The sequence below is a fragment of the Anomaloglossus baeobatrachus genome, chromosome 6 (assembly GCF_048569485.1).
Source record: "Anomaloglossus baeobatrachus isolate aAnoBae1 chromosome 6, aAnoBae1.hap1, whole genome shotgun sequence".
In the NCBI taxonomy this organism is placed as follows: domain Eukaryota; kingdom Metazoa; phylum Chordata; class Amphibia; order Anura; family Aromobatidae; genus Anomaloglossus; species Anomaloglossus baeobatrachus.
Window position 1 is genome coordinate 342,283,669 of NC_134358.1, and position 25,000 is coordinate 342,308,668.

Genomic DNA, 25,000 nt, shown 5'->3' on the forward strand with positions numbered 1-25,000 from the left:
GGGCATACAAATTTGGTGGGGGGGTGACTGGAGGCATATAGCTCTGGTGAGGATGGGGTTGGGGCATACAGCTCTGGGTAGGTGGGGGGGGTCACATACAGTGTTCCTTGGTGTTCAGCTCCTCTTCCTGCAGTCTCTTTATCTGTGGACAGAGCTCAGCATGTTGCTCGGTAGCTGCGCCCACAGATGCACTTCCGTACACAAACAGCCCAGCAGTGAGCAGAAAGTGCACGCTGAGCTGCAGGTGCCGATTAAAGTGCCGGCAGCCAGAGTGCTGCTGCCGCCCACCCATAACAGCGGCAGCACAGAGCCAGAGCAGTGAAGCAGCGCTCGGCTCTGCTCTGCTCATGTGCATTAGGAGGGGGAGAGAAGGGGTGGGCGGAGCCACGGGACAAAAGCCTCACGATCGTGACACCGGGACGCCCGCTGAAATCCGGTTTAGTCCCGCTGTATCCAGGACGGTTGGGAGGTATGGAGAAAGGGTTACATTCAAAATACAAATTACAATGAACAAACTAATAATGACAGGCTAGTACAGAAATGAGAGGGCCTTGCCTCTATGGGCTTACATGATAATGAGGGAGGAGACAGTAGGTTGGGGGGGTTAGAGGGGGTTGCAGCAGTTCCAGTGATGGTTAAGTGGCATTGCTTTCTTTTAAGCTCTCTTGAAACGTTGTGTTTTTAAGTTCCATGTTGTAGCACAGAATTTTAAATGATGGGGAATACTGTGGAGAAGTCATGGAGGCAATTGTGTGAGAACTAGAAGTGTTGAGGAGAGAAGGGGGATTTAGGAGGACCGGCGATTCGTCGTGGGAAGAGATCAGGAGATTTGTTTGGAGGTATATGGAGCGGACAGATTATGGGCACCTTTGTTAGTCAAAGTTGATATAGCATGCTGTTTGTTCCCTTTTCATTATGGTTAATGCTCTATTTACTCATGGCATGGTCTCAGGAGCTGGGCCCATTGTCAGTAGGGTCCGATTGTAGTTTAACCCCTTCACGACCATGGACTGAAAGATCAGTCATGATGCCCTGGGCCTTAAAGATCAAGGACGGATCTTTCCGTCATGGCGGAATCGCGGCACCGGAGCCCCCGGTGACTGCGATCGGTTAACACAAACCGCCGATTCGGGAAGGAGGGGACCTGTACCTGACCTCAGGAGGGGTGGTGCCTCCTTCCTGAACCTACGGAGGCTGTGATTGGTTGAGCGGCGTTCGTCAGCCAATCACAGCCACTGTAATGTTCCAGCCATTTAAAATGGCTGAAACACTGAAATCCAGCCCTGACCAGTGCAGCTGTAGCACTGGCCATTGGCTGGAGCTAGGTGACCTCACTGGATCACCCTCCCCCCAGTTCTAGCAGCTCTGATTGGAGAGATCGGCCTTGTGACCTATCTCTCCAATCACCATGGACCTATTGCCGGTCCTGAGCACGCCAGCACACACAGTGAGTGTATACAGTGCAATAGCAGGGCGACAAGCTCCGGTTCCATGCTGTTATGTGACGGGAGCGTGGGACCTGGAACTTGCCGCGCTGCCATTGCACTGTATGAAACCGGCGAAAAGCCTACCTATTCGCCGCCGCTGCCCTCCTCCATCTGCCACAGTGCCACCGCTCTCCCCGATCTGCTGCCCGCCCCCTCTCCTCCGTAATGTGCTGCCCGGCCCCTCCCCCTCGTGATCGGCTGCGCGCCCCCTCCCCTCCGTTATGTGCTGCGCGCCCCCTCCCCTCCGTTATGTGCTGCCCGCTCCCCCCCCCCACCTCTCACACCTGTGATCGGCTACCCGCCCCCTCCCCTGCCACCCCCGTAATGTGTGCTCCCTCCCCTGTCACCCCCGTGATGTGTGCTCCCTCCCCTGTCACCCCCGTGATGTGTGCTCCCTCCCCTGTCACCCCCATGATGTGTGCTCCCTCCCCTGTCACCTCCGTGATCTGTGCTTCCTCCCCTGTCACCCCCGTGAGCTGTGCTTCCTCCCCTGTCACCCCCGTGAGCTGTGCTCCCTCCCCTGTCACCCCCGTGATGTGCGCTCCCTCACCTTTAACCCCCGTGATGTGCGCTCCCTCACCTCTAACCCTTGGGATGTGCGCTCCGTCCCCTGTCATCCCCAGGATGTGCGCTCTCCCTCCCGAACCTCTCACCCTCCCCGGGATGTGCGCTCTCCCTCCCGAACCTCTCACCCTCCCCGATCTGCTGCCTCCTTAATCTCCTGTGATCCTGCTGCCTAGATCCATCCTGTAAGATAACTATCCCCAATCTCACCTCCCACTCCCCTTCCCCCCCCATCCCCCATCTCACCTCCCACTCCCCTTCCCCCCCCCCATCCCCCCTTCCCCCCATCCTCCGCCGCTCCTGCATCCACTGCGCCCTCTCCCATCCGCCCCCACCCTATCCCAGCCGCTGTCGTCTCACATTCACAGATTCTCCCTTTATATGCCGCTGCCCCCCCATCTGCCGCCCCCCATTTGCCGCTGTTCTGATCCATCCTGTAAGTATTGTTCGTGGCTCTTTTCAAACTATCCCCAATCGCATCTCCCACTCCCTCCCCCTCCTCCCCCACCTGCTTGCAGCCAAGTGCTGATCAGCTACGTGATTGGCTGATCAGGTACGTAATTGTTGCTCTAGTTTTTTTTTTTTTCTTTCTTGTGCATCCCAAATAAAAAAAAAAAGACAAAACTTGAACGATTAGGTACCTGATCAGCAATCGTCCTGCAGTCGTACTCGAGTTTGGACAGGACTTCTTTTTTACAACCCACCTAGTCACCCCCCCCCCCTTTTTTCAGAACATCCGTGCGTGCGCCCTGATTTTTTTTTTTTTTTTCTATGCCATGGGGGTCTAGTTTCCAAAATGGGGTCACATGTGGGGGAGCTCCACTGTTTCGGCACCTCAGGGGCTCTCCAATCACAACATGGAATACGCTAATTATCCCATACAATTTTGCATTTGAAAAGTCAAATGACGCTCCTTGCATTCTGAGCCCCGCCATGCTCCCAAACATTTGATTTCCACCACATATGAGGTATCTATGTACTCAGGAGAAATTGCACCATACATTTTATGGTGCAATTTTTCCTGATACCCTTGTGGAAAAAAAAGCTACCTGGTTGAAGGAACAATTTCGTCAAAACATCTAGATAAATTCCATGAGGGGTCTAGTTTCCAAAATGGGGTCACATGTGGGGGAGCTCCACTGTTTCGGCACCTCGGGGGCTTTCCAAACGCAACATGGTGCGGCTAACGATTCCAGCTAATTTTCTGTTCAAAAAATGAAATGACGCTCCTTCCCTTCCGAGTCCTGCTGTGCGCCCAAAAAGTGTTTTTTCGCCACATATGAGGTATCTGCGTGCTCAGAAGAAATTGCCCAACAAATTTTGGGGGTTCATTTAATCCTGCTACCCTTGTGAATATGCAATATTTGAGGCTAAATTAACATTTTTGTTGCAAAAAGTAAAATGTTCATTTTTTTCCTTCCACATTGCTTTAGTTACTGTGAAGCACCTGAAGGGTTAATAACCTTCTTGAATGTGATTTTGAGTAGCCTGAGGGGTGCCGTTTTTGGAATGGTGTCACTTTTGGGTGTTTTGTGTCACGTAGACCTTTCAAAATCGCTTCAAATGTGATGTGGTCCCTTAAAGTGGCTTTGTAAATTTTGTTGTAAAAATAAGATATTGCTCATAAACTTTGAACCCCTATAACTTCCTTAAATTTTTTTTTTCCCCAAAATTGTTCTGATGTAAAGTAGACATGTGGGAAATGTTATTTATTAATTATTTTGTGTCATATGTCTCGTTGGTTTTAGAACATAAAAATTAAAAGTTTGAAAATTACAAAATTTTCGCGACATTTACGTTTTTTTCACAAACGCAAAAAATATCGGCCTAAATTTACCACTAACATGAAGCCCAATATGTCACAAAAAAACAGTCTCAGAATCACCGGGATCCGTTGAAGCGTTCCAGAATTATAACCTCATAAAGTGACACTGGTCAAAATTGCAAAAAATGTCCTGGTCTTGAGGGTCAAAATAGGCTTGGGGCTGAAGAGGTTAAGGCTATGTTCACACAGGGCGTTTTTGCTGTGGTTTTTTTTTTCCTCTACAGCAAAACCTTGTCTTGCGGCAGGAAGTCACCTGGTGATTTTCTGCCTTTTTGGTGTGATTTTTGGCCAGGCTTTTGGTGCTGTTTATATGGCGTTTTTTACTGCGTTTTTTTTGCACTTCCTCTGGTAGTGATGGCTGGACTGTCCAGACACATGGGGGTTAAAAAATAACAGTGCCGGGCCCAGGCTGAGATTGATCTTGATCCGGCACTCTGGTAATTAAAAAAAAAAAAAAAAAATAATAAAGAAAAAAAATAAATAAAGCAAGCACGCTATACTTACCAGTCTCCAGCACGGCTGTACCTGCTCCTGCGATCCCCTCTTTCTACTTCCGGGTCACTCATTAGCCTCATGCATATTCACTGCTTACCCTGCCGACTGACATCTGTGATTGGTTGCAAACAGACACACCCCAGCCTGTGTCACAGCGTGTCTGATGGCTTCCAATCTCAGATGCTATGCGCACATAATTATGGTTAAAAAAAAACCAAAACAAAATTGGCATAAGGTCCCCCCGTATTATGATACCCAGCACAGTTAAAGCCTACGGCTACAGGCTGCAGCCTCCTGCATTGTGCTTATTTTGTCTGTGCATGAAAATAAAAGGAGCCACATGCGTGTTTTTTTGCTTTTTTTTTTTTTTTTAAACTTTAAAAAACCAGCGTGCGGTCCCTCCAAATTTGATGCCAGACAGCTGGGGGCTGGTATTCTCAAGCTGGGAGACACATGCTTATTGGGCCCCCCAGCCTAATAATAGCAGCTTGCAACTGCCCAGGATTGTTACAATGATTAAATGTGACAATCCTAGCACTTTACCCAGCTCTTCCGATTGCCCTGGTGCGATGGCAATCAGGGTAATAAGGGGTTAATAGCAGCCCCCAGCTGCCACTAAGGCCTAGATTAGAAATGTGTAGGGTCTACTAATCTGTAAGTGAAAGGAAACCGAAAAAATGTCTTTAATATAAAATTAAAGAAAAAACACCCTCTTTCACCGCTTTTTTAACCACCAAAACACCCCTGCAGGTCCGATATAATCCACATGAGCTCCCACGACAATTTCAGCTTTGCTAAATTTGAATTTACACCGAGCGTCCATAGAACATGACCGCCAGTTCTGAGGTTCAGTCAGAGACTGAGTGAGCTGCGCGATGAGCGGTGAAGTCATCCAGGTGATTTGCAGTCACAGGTGGAGGACTGTGGGAACCTCCAGCTGTGACCGCAAATCACCTGAGTGACGTCACCACTGATTGCGCGGCTCACTAAGTCTCTGCCTCAATATCCAAGCAGGCGGTCATATTCTATCCCTGAAAGGCTTAGACCCGTAAAATAAAGTTTATTAAATCATCAGTCTCTATTTGGCAGCAGCGCAGCATTAACCCCGTTCTCCTCTCCAGCACTGAAGTTACAACCGATCACAGACTGTCACACATGGTGGGGGTGCGGTCTTACTGCAACCAATCATTGACGTTGGGCGGGGGAAGCAGTGAGTACGTATGAGGGTTAATGAGCGGACCCGGAAGTAGTATTACAGCAGCGCAGGAGACTGTAAGTATAACTGTCCTGATCTAAACCCCCATCCCTTTCTACCACCATTTTACAGCACAATGTTCGCGTACCCATAGACTTATCTGGGGTTCAGCGTCTGGGCAGATATTCTGGTTCAAGTCTGGCCCCGAAGTGGATTTTTTTTTTTTTTTTTTTTTTTTTTTTTTTTATAAAAAAGTCCAAACGACCTGCCGAACCCAAACATCTTCGGGTTAATCCATCTCTATTTATACCATGGAATCTCTTAGATGTGAAATGAATGAAATACTATTTCTGTCAGCATGCAGATAGTAGTATCATAAGCTTGTGCAAGTAACCTGTATTGCTCCACCTACTGATTTGTTTCTGTAAACCTCCTTTTTTTAATTAATTTTTAATATTGTCATAAGCATCTTGTGATTTGCCAATTACAATTAGATGTGTCTAAATTTATTGACTTATTAGTATTTATTCCTATAACTTCAAGCCATAATATAGAAGCATAGGAGGGTCATGAGACTTAATATTTTATAGAGAACCTGTCCATGTATAAAAACCCCACGGTTAAACTGCAGATATCTGGCTAATAAGCAAGTTCATAGTGTTCTAAAGCTGTGTGTGGCTGTCGCACTGAAACCATAGCTACTGAAAAGGACATTAAGTTTATTTTTTGAGCTTTCAGTGATAGAGGCGTGACCAGTCGGTGATAAGTGCACAGTCAGCAGCAGCTGTAAACATGCTTTGGCACTGACTGACAGCCTTCCAGGCACTGATGAACTATACTGCAAGCTGTCAGTCAGTGTAGGGGCTTGGCTACAGCCACTACTCTCTGAACTGTGTTTTACTCCAGATTTCTGGCACAAATCTTTCATGAATTGGTTTTCATTTTTTAATTTCTTTTCTCCGTTACAAACATACTAGCTTGTAAACTTTTGGTTATTATTTATGTTAAGTCCCACGGTTTGTTACCAGAGATTTTACTTTGAGGACATGTAAATCTTCATCTTACATATGGTTGACTAGTCATAAGCAGACAGCAACAAACCTAAGAAAAAAAGACCGCAGCCCCCACAATAGCTTATAAGATACTTTTCTACTTTCTGAGACGTGACTGTCCACAGAGCTGTGTGTGTTTTCAAGGGTGGTGTGTGTAATTGGAGTAGAGATGACTTATTTTTTACCACTTAAAAAGTGTTGTCCTCCACTTTAAAAGAGCAACATTTTTTTCTAGTATGTATAATATAGTTTTTTGATTCATGGTTTTAACTTTTACAAGGTTTTGTTTGACATTAAACATGATAAATGTGTATTTATACAGGTGGTAGAGATAAAAGAGGCGGTCCAGTTTTAACTTTTCCCGGTCGAAGCAATCATGATAGAATAAGACAAGAAGATCTCAGAAGGCTTCTATCGTATCTTGCATGCATACCTAGGTATGAACTTGTGATACTTAATGATAAAGTAGTTTCTGGTTTTAATTAAACAGTGTATAAATGCAGATCTATAACGTTTTAACTAAAAAACACATACAGCTGTACACTAAAATGCTAACAATAAAGGAACTCAGGTATTGCATTACTGCTATAGGAATATTTGAAAAAAAGATACCTAGCTTATGCATTGGCCAATGCATGTGAGCCCAGCCACCACGGCAAGGTAATCTCTATATACCAGGAATCTAACTTGAAATGCCACTATCTGGCTTAAAAACTTCCATGTCTGGGTAGCTAGACTCTAGCTATAAAGGGGAGTGAGCACAGCCTAGCTAAGATTTTTGTTTATTTTTATAACAGTCTAAGCGAAAATAAACAGTTTTTCAAATCTAAATATATTTGACAGGCTTGCCACTTTCCAATAATTTTTAAAAGCATCCAATAAACACAGTAATAGAGCGACATGTCACCATACGGATTTATCACCTACTTCTGAACTATCGCGTGCACAGCGCTATTCAGTGGGTTTCACTGATGAACTGGTCACATGCTGATCACATACAGGTGATAGATAAATTAGAATATAATGAAAAAGTTAAGTTCTTTCAGTGATTAAATACAAAAAGTGAGACGCATATATTATATAGGCATTACAAACAGAGTGATCTATTTCAAGTGTTTATTTCTGTTAATGTTGATGATTATGGCGAACAGCCAATGAAAGCCCAAAAGTAATGATCTCAGAAAATTAGAGTATTATATAAAATCAACTGAAAAATGATTTTTAACTCAGAAATGTTAGCCTACTGAAAAGTATTTTCAATAAATGCACTCAATATTTGGTCGGAACTCCTTTTGCATGAATTATGGCATCAATGGAGAGTGGCATGGAGGCAATCAGCCTGTGGCACTGCTGAGGTGTTATGGAAGCCCAGGTTGCTTTAATAGCAGCCTTCAGCTCGTCTGCATTGTTGGGTCTGGTGTCTCTCATCTTCCTCTTGACAATACCGGTGAGTTTTACGGCCAATCAAGCAAAGTGATACTGTGGTTATTAAACCCGGTATTGGTACTTTTTTGGCAGTGTGCACAGGTGCCAAAACCTGCTAGAAAATGAAATTTCCATTTCAAAAAGCTCGTTGGCAGAGGAAAGCATGAAGTGCTCTAAAAGTTCTTGGCAGACAGCTGTGTTGTCTTTGATCTTGATAAAACACAGTGAACTTAAACCAGCAGATGACATGGCTTCCCAAACCATCACTGATTTTTGGAAACTTCACATTATACCTCAAGCAGCTTGGATTGTGGCCTCTCCACTTTTCTTCCAGACGCTAAAGGGGGCTTTACCCTCTACGATGTTGCTAGCAATTGCTAGCGATATCGAGCGTGAAAGCACCCGCCGCGTAGTGCTTGCGATATCGTGTGATCGTTTAATCTGAAAACAATACTTTGGACCACCGAGCAACACTCCAGTTCTTTTTCTCCTTGGCCTGAGTAAGACGCTTCTGGCGTTGCCTATTGGTTATGAGTGGCTTGACACAAGGAATGTGACAGTTGTAGCCCATGCCCTGGATATATCTGTGTGGTGGCTCTTGAAGCACTGACTCCAGCAACAGTCTACTCCTTGTGAATTTACCCCAAATTTTTGAATGGTCTTTTCTTAACAATCCTATCAAGGTTGCAGTTATACCGGTTGCTTGGGCACCTTTTTCTACTACATTTTTTCCTTCCACTCAACTTTCCATTAATATGCTTGTATACAGCACTCTGTGAACAGCCAGCGTCTTTAGCAATGACCTTTTGTGGTTTACCCTCCTTATGGAGTGTCAATGACTGCCTTCTGGACATCTGTAAAGTCAGCAGTCTTCCCCATAATTGTGCAGCCTACTGAACCAGACTAAGGTACCATTTTAAATGTTTATGAAGCCTTTGCAGGTGCTTTGTGGTAATTATTCTAATTTTCTGAGATAATGACTTTTGGGTTTTCATTGGCTGTAAGCCATAATCATCAACATTAACAGAAATAAACACTTGAAATACACTGTGTGCAGAATTATTAGGCAAATGAGTATTTTGATCACATGATACTTTTTATACATGTTGTCCTACTCCAAGCTGTATAGGTTTAAGAGCAAACTACCAATTAAGTAAATCAGGTGATGTGCATCTCTGTAATGAGGAGGGGTGTGGTATAATGACATCAACACCCTATATAAGGTGTGCTTAATTTTTAGACAACTTCCTTTCCTTTGGCAAAATGGGTCAGAAGAGAGATTTGACGGGCTCTGAAAAGTCCAAAATTGTAAGATGTTTTGCAGAGGGATGCAACAGTCTTCAAATTGCCAAACGTTTGAAGCGTGATCACCGAACAATCAAGTGTTTCATGGCAAATAGCCAACAGGGTCGCAAGAAGCGTGTTGGGCAAAAAAGGCGCAAAATAACTGCCCATGAATTAAGGAAAATCAAGCGTGAAGCTGCCAAGATGCCATTTGCCACCAATTTGGCCATATTTCAGAGCTGCAACGTTACTGGAGTATCAAAAAGCACAAGGTGTGCCATACTCAGGGACATGGCCAAGGTAAGGAAGGCTGAAAAACGACCACCTTTGAACAAGAAACATAAGATAAAGTATCAAGACTGGGCCAAGAAATATCTTAAGACTGATTTTTCAAAGGTTTTATGGACTGATGAAATGAGTGACTCTTGATGGGCTCCGTAAAGGGCAGAGAGCTCCACTCCGACACCTGCAAGGTGGAGCTGGGCTACTGATATGGGCTGGTATCATCAAAGATGAACTTGTGGGACCTTTTCGGGTTGAGGATAGAGTGAAGCTCAACTCCCAGACCTACTGCCAGTTTCTGGAAGACAACTTCTTCAAGCAGTGTTACAGGAAGAAGTCAGTATCGTTCAAGAAAAACATGATTTTCACGCAGGACAAGGCTCTAATCACATGCATCCAACTACTCCACAGCGTGGCTAGCCAGTAAAGGTCTCAGATGAAAAAATAATGACATGGCCCCCTTGTTCACCTGATCTGAACCCCAAAGAGAACCTGTGATCCCTCATAAAATGTGAGATCTATAGGAGGGGAAAACAATACACCTCTCGCAACAGCGTCTGGGAGGCTGTGGTGGCTGCTGCACGCAATGTTGATCGTAAACAAATCAAGCAACTGACAATCTATGGATGGTAGGCTGTTGTGTCATCATAAAGAAAGGTGGCTATATTGGTCACTAATTTTTGGGTTTTGTTTTTGCATGTCAGATATGTTTGTCTAAATTTTGTGTAGTTATATTGGTTTACCTGGTGAAAATAAATAAGTGAGATGGGAATATATTTGGTTTTTATTAAGTTGCCTAATAATTCTGCACAATAATAGTTAAATGCAAAAACAGATATCCTCCTAGGATAGCCAAATCTAAAAAAAAGCTCCCCTCCAACTTCCAAAAATATTAAGCTTTGATATTTGAGTCTTTTGGGTTGATTGAGAACATAGTTGTTGATCAATAATAAAAAAAACCTCTAAAATACAACTTGCCTATTTAATTCTGCATGCGATGTAGATCACTGTAATGACTCTATATAAAATATGGGTTTCCCTTTTTCTATGGAATTACTGTAATTAACTTTTTTGAGGATATTCTATTTTGAGGTGCACCTGTATATAAATCACCAGTGCTCACTCTGTGAAGTACTGTATGTCAGCTCAATGATGGCATTCCTGAAGCCAACACTGATTCTTTGAAAACAAACATAGAATTTGTATTGCATGGTGTGTGGTGTAAAAAAATTAGGGAAACTTTCCTATACCCCAAATTTACTGGTTTGTGATGTTATGTAGTTCATGTATAAGCATATCTACTAATATGAAGCTTTACATTTAGTTAATTGTTGCATCATTTTTCTTACACTTATTTGCAAGCAATGTTCAATATTTCATTGTTTACCTAATTTCTTTGACTACAGAACCTATAATTTCTTTTAACCCTTTGCGAGCCATCTTCTGTACATGTATGGTGCAATGCCTCTATAGAGCGGGCTCAGGAGTTGATCCCGCTCCATTCACAGTGGTTGTCAGCTGTGTTACACGGCCAACATATGCTTCTAACTACAGCTATTTGAGCTATCTCCAACCTCAGTAACTGGCAGTAACATTTGCGTGGCACTGTCATGGTGTGGAAGAGTGGTAGGAAAAAAAATTACATAAGTAAAGAATGATATATGGTATAAATCTAAATGAAAATTCATTTCTATTAAAAAAAAAAACAAAAACAAACTTTTACTAAGAATTATTTGCATTTTGACCGCTGTACAAAAAAATGTAGACACTCGCCAACATGGTATCATGATTTAACCCTTCCTGATTTTGTGTTTTTTGTTTTTTTTTGCTGGGGTCTCCTCTTAACTTTTCATGCTTTTGCCTTTTATTCCTTATCTACAGCGAGGAGGTATGCAAGCGTGGCTTTACAGTAATTGTAGATATGCGTGGCTCTAAGTGGGACTCTATCAAGCCATTACTGAAGATTTTGCAAGAATCCTTTCCCTGTTGTATTTATATTGCACTGATCATAAAGCCAGATAATTTTTGGCAGAAGCAAAGAATTAATTTTGGAAGCTCCAAATTTGAATTTGAGGTGAGCATTTGTTATTTTGATCTTTCTTGGCCATACTTTATAGGAGTTTTTGTGTAAACTTTGATAAATTACCTAACAAACATATTACATAATTGTGTTTATTAACTTCTATAAAGTATTACATAATAAGCCATTATTATAAGATAATTTTTTTTTTAACAGCGCATTCACCATTGCAGTGCATAGTCATCGCCTCAGTAATTGTGCCAGAGATTGCAGTACATGTATGTGCCAATTCCGGCGCCATTTTATTGAAGAGGTGGAGAAAAAAATTAAAATAATTCTGTGTACGTGCCAGCCACAATGTTGATCACAGTGGCAGCAGGGGGGATATTTTAAATTGATGAGAGGCAGACAGCCAGGGGAGGAATCATTACTCAAGACCCAACCCACCTAGTCCCCCCCTCCCCCTCCCGATGCACACGCCACTCAACCAATGCACTCATATCTGGACATTCGATAAGGATTTTTTTCTGGGTATTTTTCCAACATCCAATCTCTAAACTGAAGGTAGGATTTGATTCCCCATCCTAGCGCCAGTATGGCACTGCCTTTTACTTTTATTTGTGTTTTTTTTTTTTCAGTGATTTGAGCTCCCAATTCTTAACACTCGTACTATTTCTTAATGTCCGTGACACTTTATATCCTAATGACTGCAAGATTTTGATCCCTCATATGATTTTCTTCGTGTATGTTGTAAAGGGAAATAGTTTTTTCCAAAGATAAGCAATTTCTGTACCTAATTTGTGCCACTGTGAACAGACTAATACTCTCTAGTTATATTTTGCTCCTGATTTTTATAAATTCCTTAAAAAAAAAAAAAAGAGAGAACAGAGTGCCTCTAGCAAATTCGAGGGCTCTTTTGGGGATTTACAAAGCGTAGGCACATAATTGGAGAGGTTTAAGGTAGAGATGAACAAATTTGAGCGGAACTGAATCGAATTTTACAAAAACCACATTTGCCAAAATGCTGATTTTCTGCACAGATTAAGCAACATGGCAGTTGCTGTTTGTAATGACTCAATATAAGCCATCCACAAATTGTCTCCTCCATATATCTCTGAACTAATCTCTCGCTACACTCCAAAACGTAATCTTCGGTCCTCCCAAGATCTCCTTCTCTCCTCCTCTCTCATTCGCTCCTCATGCAACCGCCTCCAAGACTTCTCCCAAACATCCCCAGTCTTCTGGAACTCGCTGCCTCAACACGTCAGATTATCTACTACACTTGCAAGCTTCAAACGGAACCTTAAAACTCATCTGTTCAGAAATGCCTATAATCTCCAAAAACCTTGCTGCCGCCCGGCCACCGTGCAGAGCTGCCGCCCGGCCACCGTGCAGAGCTGCCGCCCGGCCACCGTGCAGAGCTGCCGCCCGGCCACCGTGCAGAGCTGCCGCCCGGCCACCGTGCAGAGCTGCCGCCCGGCCACCGTGCAGAGCTGCCGCCCGGCCACCGTGCAGAGCTGCCGCCCGGCCACCGTGCGGATTGTATTGTATTGCGCATTGTAACTTGTATATGTGTTCTGTATGTAACCCCCTTCTCATGTACAGCACCATGGAATCAATGGTGCTCTATAAATAAATAATATGTTTCACTTTTTGTATTGAATTACTGAAATAAATTTAACTTTTTGATATTCATTTTTTTTTTTTTTTTTTAAATCAGATAAATTTTAATTGCATTTTTAAACTTTCATAAACATAACAAATTGTGAGGGTAGTCCTCACACATACCCCCCCCCCCAACCCTCTTCCGGTCGACCGTCTCACCCCTCCACTCTCTATATCCCTCTTTAATCACATAATGACCTGCCATCCTTATTTCACAGCCACTGCGATCTTTCCTTTCCTACCTATAGTCTAAATGTCCAATCTTTCAGTAGATTAAATGACGCTAATCCTGGAAAGTCCAGCCACTTCCTCCAGATCTTCTCATATTGAGTTCTCCTTCCCCTTTTAATATAAACATTTTTCTCCATATAAATAATTCACTTTTTCAACAAATTCCTTACGTGTCGGTGCTTTTTCAGATAGCCAATACAAGGCAATTCGTTTCCTTGCTGCATACAACCATCGTGCCACTGCCAGTTTCTCTTGTTCATCCACCCCTACTACATTATTATTATTATTTATTATTATAGCGCCATTTATTCCATGGCGCTTTACAAGTGAAAGAGGGTATACGTACAACAATCATTAACAGTACAAGACAGACTGGTATAGGAGGAGAGAGGACCCTGCCCGCGAGGGCTCACAGTCTACAGGGAATGGGTGATGGTACAATAGGTGAGGACAGAGCTGGTTGCGCAGTGGTCTACTGGGCTGAGGGCTATTGTAGGTTGTAGGCTTGTTGGAAGAGGTGTGTCTTGAGGTTCCTCTTGAAGCTTTCCACGGTAGTGGAGAGTCTGATGTGCTGAAGTAGATCCACATACCCCAGCACACACACCAGCAGGTTTCTGTGTAGGTCATCTTGCATCACTGAATTAAATTTAACACTGTGATCCAAAACCCTTGTAAACACGGGCATTCCCACATATGCATGATCCCTGCTTCTTCCACAGTACATTTTGGACACTTGGAATCTGTTCTCACTCCCACTTTCTTCATCCACACAGGGGTTCTATATATTCTGTATATAACATATAATTGCGATAGCCATTTCGCCTCGCTCAGAGATATTTTGATGACATATTGCAAAATAGACTCCCATTTCTCCCCAATTTCTCCCAAATCTTCCACCCACCTTGCATATGCCCCAATTTGTTGCCTCCCAACCGACATGGACAGAAGTCCCCCGTAGACCATCGATATACATCCTGCCGTCCCTCTTTGCGTCCCTAATATATTAATTACACTATCTGATTGTATAACAATTGGTGTTATTCTGTTCTGCGATTCAAATGCGTGACGTAGCTGCAGGTATTTATAAAACATACTATGTCCCAGTGGGAAGTCTTTTAGCAGTACTTCAAAAGTCTTAAATATGTTTCCATCCATCACTTGGGAGAGGTAGCAGATACCAATTCTCCTCCATTGCCCACATTCTTTAAGGGATAAAAATTCCGGAATGTTGGGGTTGTCCCACATGGGGGTAGATCTAGTGAACCCGGTTACCTGTCTCATCTGTTTGTCTTACTCCATACTTTTATCTATCAACTGTATAGTAGGATATGATGCAGAGTGTGGACGAAACTTTCCCACCTTCAGACTTGCCAGCAAGGACCTTTTCCGATCATGACTCGCCCACCACAGGGCCTTAGGTGACTCTGTATCGGGCCGGACTAGTCCAGGGTAGTCAGCGGTGGTGGAGTCAATTAAAGTGGCGGTATGGATGGGGTGATGATCAATAATAAAGTTTGTGGAAATATATATTCGTGACGCCACCTATGGATTGTGGCTAAGGAGCCACCGCTGCTGGATGGGGTCTCCGGGGCTGATGTAATGGCAGCTATGGTGGTTCTGCTCCCCACAGGTGGAGCGGTACCCCGCGGCAACCGTTGGTGCTTGTAAGAGTCTATGATGGTTTTGTGAATGATGCGGTGCAGGGCTGACAGGGCAGTGAAAGCAACAGAGACAAACAGCAGTCTCCTTACCTTCTTTTTCTCTGCGACAAACGGCGCAGTCCTGGGAGACCGTTACAGTGGAAATGGCGATCTGGTCGGCCTGGAAGCAGTTGGGGTTATCTCCTTAGCCAGGTGAGGATTGAGGCCTTCTCCTTACTCTTTCTTCTCTTGTACAGGGCCCTGCAATATTGATTTAGCGTGAGCCCTCTCTCTGCTGGGACTTGTGGTACGTCCCGTTCCCGTGTGGTAGGCTGCGCAGGCCCTCTCTGATGCTTCTCTGCTGGAGTCCACACCAGGCCCTGATAATGCAGTTGTACCTTCGGGTTGTTTTGGGGACCAGGAGACCTACAGTCCTCCTGCCATTCGGATTCGGTCATGGTCTGGAACATTTTCTTTCTCTCCGCTGCCTGTATGGTCAATCTATTAACCATCTTTTGAGTTGCCTTCATCCTAGCGTTCGCCACCGGCGTGTGGTTTGATATTAAAGCATCTTCCGCCTTCCCCAATTCCTGAAACGCAAGCTGATTCTGCCTTCTTGCCTCCGACTTTACCTTAGATATACTCCTTAGGCTGCTTTCACACATCCGGTTTGAGCAGTGCGGCTCAATCCGGCTGTGAAACCTATGTAACGGATGCGGCGAAAAAACACCGCATCCTCTGCATAAGTTTTTTACATGCGTCCCGTCCGTTTTTTGCAGTTTGCGGCAGGCTACTGAGCATGCGCAGTGGCAAAAACCGCATGCGGCGGCCGGATGTGTTTTTTGCTGCATCCGGCGTCCATAGGCATGCATAGGAAAATGCGCCGCATCAGCCAGATGCGGTGCAATGCGTTTTTTTTTTTTTTTGCCGCACAAAAAAACGTGCCAGGCAACGTTCCATCCGGCCGCCGCATCGGCTAAATCTGCCGCATGCGGCAAAAACCGGACGGAACGCAAGCCCATGTGGCACAATGCGGCACTAATGTTAGTCTATGCAAAAAAAACCGCAACCAGCAGCAAAAAAAAACCAGTTGCGTTTATTCTGCAAAGTGCCGGATTGAGCCGCACAGGAAAAACTGGAGGTGTGAAAGCAGCCTAATATACAATCCCCTCAAGTACGCCTTCATTGCCTCCCAAACCATTCCAATAGACGCTGATCCTTCATTGAACCTATCACTAATATTCCCCCCCCCCCCCCCTTCTTCCACTAATTGTAACCAAAAGGGATTTAATTTTCATAAGGGTCTATTTTGGTTTTGCTGTTCCCCCAGGTCTATTTCTACACACAGGGGTGAATGATCTGATACCGTCCTGGGGAAGTATTTAGTACCCACCATCAAACCTTGCATTGCTTCATTGCCCAAGGCCAGATCAGTGCGCGAAAGGGATGAGAACGTAGCCAAATAACAGGAGTATTGATACACTTACGGATGCCGAGTCCTCCACAGGTCAATCAGCGGCGCTTCTTTTAAGTAAATTACCGAATGGTGTACAGTTACCCCCCCCCCCCATTTTTCGTACCTCATGTCTCCCTTTGTCCCAATGTGAATTCGGAATATTATTAAAATCTCCCATTATCATAAAGGGAACCCCCGGAAAGTCTGTCAATAAATTTATCGGACTGTGAAGTAGTTTGCTGCAATATGGCGGAGGTATGTATAGGGATATTACTACAGCTCTTGTCCCCAGCCTACAGGAAAAACCGTGTGCCAGAGCGGACTAGTATACTGGCCCCTCTGGAGTATGCAGAATATGTGGAATGATACCCCACCCTGAGCCACCTTCTATCCTGCAGATGCAGCTTCTCCGGTATCATGTGTTTCCTGCAAGCAAATTAGGTCAGGTTTTTCTGTGCCCCCCCCCCCCCCCCAACAATAAACATAGTAACACATCGCTGCCACCAGTCCCCTTTGTAGCAGGGACGGTGGGCATAAGTTTGCCTTGGCAAGTCTGCCAGATACCGTGTCCATCTTTTGTCGCGTTTCCTCTTTTACGATGGTCAGGGCCCAATCAACCATCAATAACACCAGAACCAGGACCTCCAAAAGGAGGGATGGACCCCACCTATTTGTCGTGCACGGTATCCGGCTGTCCATCTGATCAGTATTGCAGTCCTGCCATATTCTCGCAATGCCCCCCCATTTTTTTTTTTTTATCATAATAAAGGGGGAAGAACGAAAGCAAGTTATGGGAAAGAAGAGAAAAAAAAAAAAGTAATGGGGTGGGGAAGTGCGTAAAACAAAGGAGAGAAAGAGAAAAGTAGTATAAGAAGAAGAAAGAGGGTGGAATAGGTTGGAGAGAGAGGGGAGAAAAACAAAAACAAAAAAGAGGGGGGGGGATAATTAATTCAGTATTTATGCATTGCGAGTCCAGTATGAGTTGGAAAGTTACTTTCCATAGCCAGGATTCCATTTCCTCCCATCCTCAGTGGTGTTTGCAGACCCCTTTCCTCTAGAGTCCATTAAATGTAGATTTAAATTTAGATTGCAGAGTAAACAAAAAAAATATATATTTTTTTTAAATTTTCAAACAGGAACTCCTGTCCGGCAACCATAACATAGTATTCTTCCTCTACACCACTGCATGCGATGAGAGGTAGGGTGTCCCCAAAATATAGTCTCCAGCTTCCCCTTCACGACCTTCCCGCCGCAAGCGTTGTTCATTGCCATCCAGCCATCTTAGCGCTTCCTTAGGATCCAGGAAAAAGTGCACTGTTCCTCCCGCTACCACTCTGAGCTTCGCCGGGTACATCATGGAGTATACCAGATTTAGTTGTCTCAGCCTTCTCTTGATGTCAATGAACTTGGCTCTTTGCTTTTGCACTTCTATGGAGTAGTCTGGAAAAATGGATATCTTGGAGCCATTGATGATCAAGTCTGGGTGTCCTCTGGCATGCTTCAGGATATTATTCCTGTCTCTGTAATGCAGTATTTTGGCCAGCACAGGTCGTGGTGGGTGTCCAGGAGGCAGGGGGCGGGTGGGAACTCTATGGGCTCTTTCCACTGCATATAGAGGGGTGAGATGCTCAAATCCAATTTTACTTTTCAGCCATTCCTCAAAAAATTCAGTTGGGGATGTACCTTCCACTTTCTCTGGGATGCCAATTAATCTCAGGTTGTTACGCCTTGATCTATTTTCAAGGTCATCCGTTTTTGCTAGGAGTGCTGCTATTTGCTGTGCTGCACGCTGCCTGTCGGTCAGATTTTGCCATGCGGTCCTCCATGATACTGACTCTCTGATCAACCTCTACTGTTCTCTCTTTCGCTTCATGAAGCTTGTGCCGCATGGATGCCATGTCTTTTTCTGAGGCTCCCCAGCTGCTGGGTCACCTCAGTAATAGATGCTCTGCAGAGCATTACTGCTGTGAGGATGTCTCAGTGTGGGCTCTTCAGGGACATTCTGTGTGCCTGTCAGCTCCCCTAGCTGTGCTGCCTGCGATCTGGGATTTGTCTCTGCCATGCAGGCCTGAGCTCCCTCGCTGCTCTCACCCCTCCCCCCTCCTTCACTCAGCACCATGCTGTCTGCAAGTCCCATATTCATCTGCAGCTCACCTCTTACTGTCTCTCTGTGATGGCCACTGCTCTCCTGCCTGGCAAAACGCTCCAGCCGTGTTGCAGCCTGTCTTCTGATCTCCTCAGCGTCTGCACCATTATCTTTTCTCTGCTTCATGCTGCCCACGGCACCATCTTGATTCTGCTTCTCCACTTCTCCCACCGGCTTTTTCGGCCCCCTCTTTGTCATATCTGTGCCAGTAAGCACTGCAGTCAGGTCAGGGGAGTCAGAGGGTCGTCCAGCTGCAGCCTGTGACTTCTGAGTGTTTTTTGGGTTTCTTCCCTAGGGATTTCCTAGATACTTGGCAGTTGCTACAGGATCTGCTTCCATTCACATACTGAGCTAGGCCACGCCCCCCTAACGTTTTGATATTCTAATTTGAGATGCACTTGTATGTCGGATATGATATTAATAAAGCTGTTCATTTTTCGTGAATATAGCATTTTCTTTTGCACTTTCATGAATTAATGTGGAAACAGATTACAAAAAAAATTATGTTTAAGTAAATGCAGAGTTAAGGAAAATTACAGTAAAATTCAATTCCTCTCAAATATATTTACTCATCTCCTATCAGTACTATGATTAAACCCCAAACAAGTGCGTACATACAATACCTTGAAAAATAATGGCAGATCGTGCCAAACAGATGGTAGTAGTTGACTACGCTGTAAACAGGCCATCTTTTATACCTAAAATACTGTTTCATCCTTTATTCCCCTCACAATAAGGCCGGGGCCACACGGGGCACTAGTGCGATGCTCGCATGACACGGCTCGCGCTGGCAGCACGGCAGGAGCCGAGTGTCATGCGAGTGTGCCTGCGTCTGAGGTCCGACTGTGCGAGCGGACCTCAGCTGCGGGGGGCGGGCCGGCGATGCGGAGGGACGGGCCGGCACGGAGGAGGGGAGGGATTTCTCTCACTCTCCTCCGTTGCCGACTATTTCGATTCTCGTTCTGCACGTGCGGTACACTGGTGTACCGCGAATGCAGTGCAATTTTTCATTCATATGTTATTCGACATTGGGACATTTTTTTTATGATGTTTTCATTGGGTATGTGTATGTTCTGTTCTGTTAGATGTAAAAACTTAATAAAAAAAAAATATGAATGCACTTCAAAGGTTCTAATACCTCCCAAGTAGTAATGCCCCATATCCGGACTTATTGCTGGACACTTTAAAAATCTCCAGCACTTTGTCCCATCCGTTTCTGGGTGCTTCCTGAAGTATGTTTGGGGACATTGTCCTTCTGGAAGACCTATGACATAGGACGCAAACACAGGTTTCTGAGACTGTGCACTACATTGTGACTCAAAATCCTTTGGTAATCTTCACATTTCATAATGCCATGCATAATGCCAGAAGAATCAAACATCTTTGAACCTTCACCATATTTGACTGTAGGTACTATTATTTATAGGCCTCATTTTGGTTTTGTTACATCAAAATGCAATATTTAGGTCTCATTTCTCCACAAGACTAGAGTTGATAGAATCTGCCAAAATCCGGGATCGGCTAATCACTGCCGGATTGAAAAAAGAAAAAAAAAAAATCCGGATCCACTCCGAATTCCGGTGCCCATAGAAGTCAATGGGCACCAGAATCCGGAGATTAAAAACGTTTGTGGAGGGGATAGGGCTGTAGGAGCGCGAGCGGTGTACTCACTCATGCTGTGTCGTGGCAGCAAACTCCTTACGGGTCACGCTTTTTCTCCTGGAGCCGACAATTCAATATTCATTGTTTTGCCAGCCCACTGGCACGTGTAATTAGTTGCAGCTAGACGCGCCCCCACCCTGAATGGCAGCGTGTCGGCTGACTGCAACCAATCACAGACGACAGTACAGACGGTGGGCGGGGAAAGCACTGCAGGTGTCTGTGGATCAGTATGGTAAACAAACACATGCACGTTCCTGGCAGAAGTGCGCGTTTGTGCCGGTGATGCGCTGTCAGACTCTTAGAAGTCTGACATGATATCAGCTGGCACAACCTGCGCTCTCTGAGCATGATCGTGCATGTACCTAGAAACACATGCACGCTCCTGTCAAGTGTGTGTGTGTGTGTCGTGGGCGGGGGACAGACCACAATCGGGGGGCCGCTCGAGGCACTCTGATCTGGGTAGGGCTGTGGCTTGAGTGGCAGCCAGATCCGGGGCTCGCGCAGCCATCCGTCGCCCACGAGTGAAAAGGGGTTATTTACAGGGGATAGTGTCTTTGTCAGTGGCGCCACCCGTGGGTTGCGGTGAGGGATGGTGACACCGCCGCTGCCTTGTATGTGGGTGCCTGGGCCTGATGGAGCAGGGCAGCAAGGTAGGATCCCCTCCACGGGTAGGGGAGGTGTAGTCCCGGGGCCCAGGGCCACACATTACGTGAGAGGTTGCAGGGAGCAGGAAACTCACAGTTCGGTTGTTGTGGTGCTAGATGAGCTGCTGATGATTTGGAGGGTCAGTAACCACACACAGTCTGTAATGTAAACCAAATTGCCAATGGCCGGTCACCTTTGGCGGGTGTCTTAAGGTCCCACACCCACATATACAGCCAGGGGCCCATTCTTCCACACTCTGTCTCTTTCTTGTCTGGACTAGTCCGCTTGAAAGGCCTCCGGACCGGATCCCCTCTCTCGGCACCGGTGGTCTACAACCCTGCCCCGGTCAGCCTAAAGTTTCCCGCGACCAGATCTCTGTGCCTGTGGCCCTCACTGCCACCTAGTCCAGTAATCCAGGGCTACAACCCTGACTATCATCTTCTCCAGGGAGCTCCAACTCCCTCCTGTCAGCTCTCCACTGACTACAGCTCAAACTGAAACTAAAACTCTGCTCTGTCACTTCCCAAGCTCTTCTCGATCCCTCCTATTTTCCTTGGGAGGGGGGTGAGTAGGGCCTGATTGGCTGCTGTATATCTTTGTGGGGACTGTGTTGATGCCAAGGAGGAGAATGGCCTGCACTTTGGTGGATTTGTACAGGCTCTGTGACAACCTGGTTTTGCCAGGGCGCCACATGTGCGACTGTGCCGTTGATGCAGCTTTTTTTTTTTTTTTTTTAATTTAAATTAAAAAAAAAAAAATGCGTTCGGTCCCCCTAATTTTCATGCCCAGCCATGATAAAGCCGGCTGGGGGCTGGTAGTCTCAGCCCGCAGCCAACCGGTATTGCCGCATCTATTAGATGTGACAATCCCGGTGCTTTACCGGCTCTCCCTGTTGGCCTGGAGCAGTGCCAATTATGGCAATAAGGGCTTAATAGCAGCACACAGCTGCTACTAAGCCCTAGGTTAGTGATAACTGCATCACACTAACCTGTGAATTAAAGTAAAAAAACAGAGAAAAAGCCTTTATTTGGAATAAAGTACAAAACACACACCCTCCCTCCTTCACCTCTTTTTTAACCCCCAACACCCTGCAGGTCCGGCGTAATCCACACGAGGTCCCATGCCGCATAAGCTCTGCTACATAACACAGCCGGGGGCCATAGAAAATGACTGCAGGCTGTGCACACAATGACTGAGCCGCGATGACTGCACGGCAGGCAGATACTGTCATATGCTGGGGGCACGTGTGCCTGCAACCAATCACAGACGAGAGGACGGCCGGTGGCAGAGGAAACACTGAAAGCTGTGTGTATACGATGCACAGTACAGGAATTGAATGCGCGACCCGGAAGCAGTGTGCCGCCGTCGAGTCACGGTAAGTATGAAACTCTGTTTTCTTGTTTTTCTTTATTTTTCAATTATTTTTGCCAGTGCCGGATCCAGGTCCAGCACCCGGAAATCTTTGAAACAGCGCAGATCTTACGCTCTACCCCAGGAAGCTAGGACAAATCACAACTTACTCAGCTTCAGAAGCTCCCTAAAAATGCATCTTTTTATGGTGACCTGTCACACTTCCTAGCCAAACTAAATTTAGATAGTCCTTCAACGTCTTCTCACAACATAACCCCACGTCTAACTTCATGGCACCCAAATGCATCTCCAGGTTCTTGCCAACTGGTCCAGGCAGCTATTATCTATCCCCCATTTCCTTGAGATGGCTGGATTGCCATTGTAAATAAGCCCTTGTACCTGGTTTCCCCCCCCCTTATCGCATTGTAGATTGTAAGCTCTCACGAGCAGGGTTGTCTTTTTTTCCCCTCTAATTATTGCATTTCATAGAACTGTTATTTGTTTGTATATGAATCTCTGAATTGTAAAGCGCTGCGCTGCATATGTTGGCGCTTTAGAAATAAAGATTTATTATTATTATTATTATTATTAGATCCGGACTTTTACAGTTTGGATCCGCTCAGCGCTACACGATGCTTTCCCAGAAAGATTTTGGCTTATTCGCGTACGTTTTGGCAAACTGTAGTTTTAGCTTTTTTAAGTCTGTCAGCAGCGGCGTCCTCCTGGATCTCCTGCCATAGTATTTCATTTTATTCAAATGTTAACTGTTTGCTCTGACACTGATGGACCCGGAGCTTGAATTTCTTTTGAGATTGATTGGGACTGCTGATTATCCATCCGGGCTATCCTGTGTTAAACCTTTCATCAATTTTTCTCTACTGTCCATATCCAGGAAGATTAGCTACAGTGCAATGAGTTGTAAACTTATTGATTTATGTTGCACGCCATGGAGAAAGAAACATCAAGATCTCTGTAGATGGACTTATTACTAGTGATGAGCGAACACGAGGAAGTTCGGTTTTGGGGGTGCAGCTGAACCAAACCTCCACGGGTTTAGACTTTACCTGAACCCCAATGAAAGTCACTGATTGGCAGTTTGAATCTTTGCACACACACAGCCAAGTAGAAGCAGAATACTTTCGGGGGATGGTGGATGTGGTTTTTTCCCTATTATTTATTTTTTGGTTGCATACTACATCAGATCACGCAGTTGACTTGTTAAGCCCGCTTTACACACTACAATATATCTTACGATGTGTCGGCGGGGTCACGTCGTAAGTGACGCACATCCGGCACCGTAAGGTACATTGTAGTTTGTAACAGGTACGTGCGATTGAACGTTAAAACGTTCATCGCCTACACGTCGTTGAATCCTGACGAATTGCACGTCGGGTTGTTCAATGTTCCCGAGGCAGCACTCATCGCAGTGTGTGACACTCCGGGAACATTGAACAGATCTTACCTTCCTCCCGCGACTCCAGCCGGTAATGCGGAAGGAAAGAGGTGGGCGGGATGTTTACGTCCCGCTCATCTCCGCCCCTCCACTTCTATTGGCCGGCTGCCGCGTGACGTCGATGTGACGCCAAACGTCCCTCCCACTCCAGGAAGTGGATGTTCGCCGACCCACAGCGAGGTCTTATGGACGGGTAAGTACGTGTGACGGGGGTTAATCGTTTGTGCGGCACATTGAACAAAATTGAACGTGCAGCACATACGATAGGGGCGGTTACGATTGCATACGATATTGTATGCAGAATCGTAACATGTAAAGCAGGCTTTACTCCCAGTGTGAGCCAGTCAAACACTGCAAGCAGCATGTCTACTTAAAACCTTGAGGTTGTTGTTTTTTTGTCAACAATTTTTGGTTCTCAAAGCCTCAGACTGTTACACAATGCTAAGATGGAGTCAACTCCCCTTTTTATCTGGCTTTAGATGTGATTCTCATATTGTCCACAGCTCTTACTGGCCACAGGTGAGTTTGAATAAGCCTCACATGCAGTAACGTACCGTCAATAGAAGCAGACTACGCCACTGCTATGGGGCCTGTGAGCTGGAGAGGCCCGCGGTGTGTGCGTTCTCACTTTCATGCTGTCGCCAAGCAGCTGATTAAGGCCGCTGGGTGCAGGCACTGTTTTTATAGCTGCATGCTGGCCAATGCAGAGATGCAGACTCGCCCACACTGCACACTGTGCTCAGCCTGTGCTGAAGAGGAGGACGTGGCCAGTTAGCAGCTTCTTCCAGTCAGAGAGCTGTGAGAGATTCCCGGAGGAGAACAGCCAATCAGGAGAGGGGGTGGAGCTTGTTCAGTACAGCATCGGAGAAAGAAACGATGAAAAGGAAAACAGTGCTGTAGTGGAGGAGAAATAGAGAAAAGAGAAAACAGAGCAGAAAAAAAGTGTGAAGCAGAGAACAGAAGGAGCAGCCAGGAGGATTCACAGGAAGTGCAACAGGGAGGCCGGAGCTAGTAACGATCTCTCACATCACAGGAGCAGGTGAGTATTATCATATTCAAATGTCTGTCTGGAACACTACAGAAAGAAACTGCCCTGGAATATGCCATCACTGTGTGTATTGCC

At 45.4% G+C, this 25,000-nt stretch overlaps 1 protein-coding gene across 14 annotated transcripts in view; it reads left to right on the top strand.

The window, feature by feature from the left end:
- TRIO (trio Rho guanine nucleotide exchange factor) overlaps positions 1 to 25,000 on the top strand; it is a 3,493,742-nt gene that overhangs the window by 135,178 nt on the left and 3,333,564 nt on the right. For all 14 annotated transcript variants that reach the window (XR_012724343.1, XR_012724344.1, XR_012724345.1 and 11 more), the window contains exons 6-7: positions 6,941 to 7,055; positions 11,491 to 11,683. Coding sequence is in view for 11 of the 14 variants with exons in the window: in XM_075314973.1 (XP_075171088.1) it covers positions 6,941 to 7,055; positions 11,491 to 11,683 (308 nt within the window). In the remaining 3 variants the exon portion in view is untranslated. The remainder of the gene's footprint in view (positions 1 to 6,940; positions 7,056 to 11,490; positions 11,684 to 25,000) is intronic.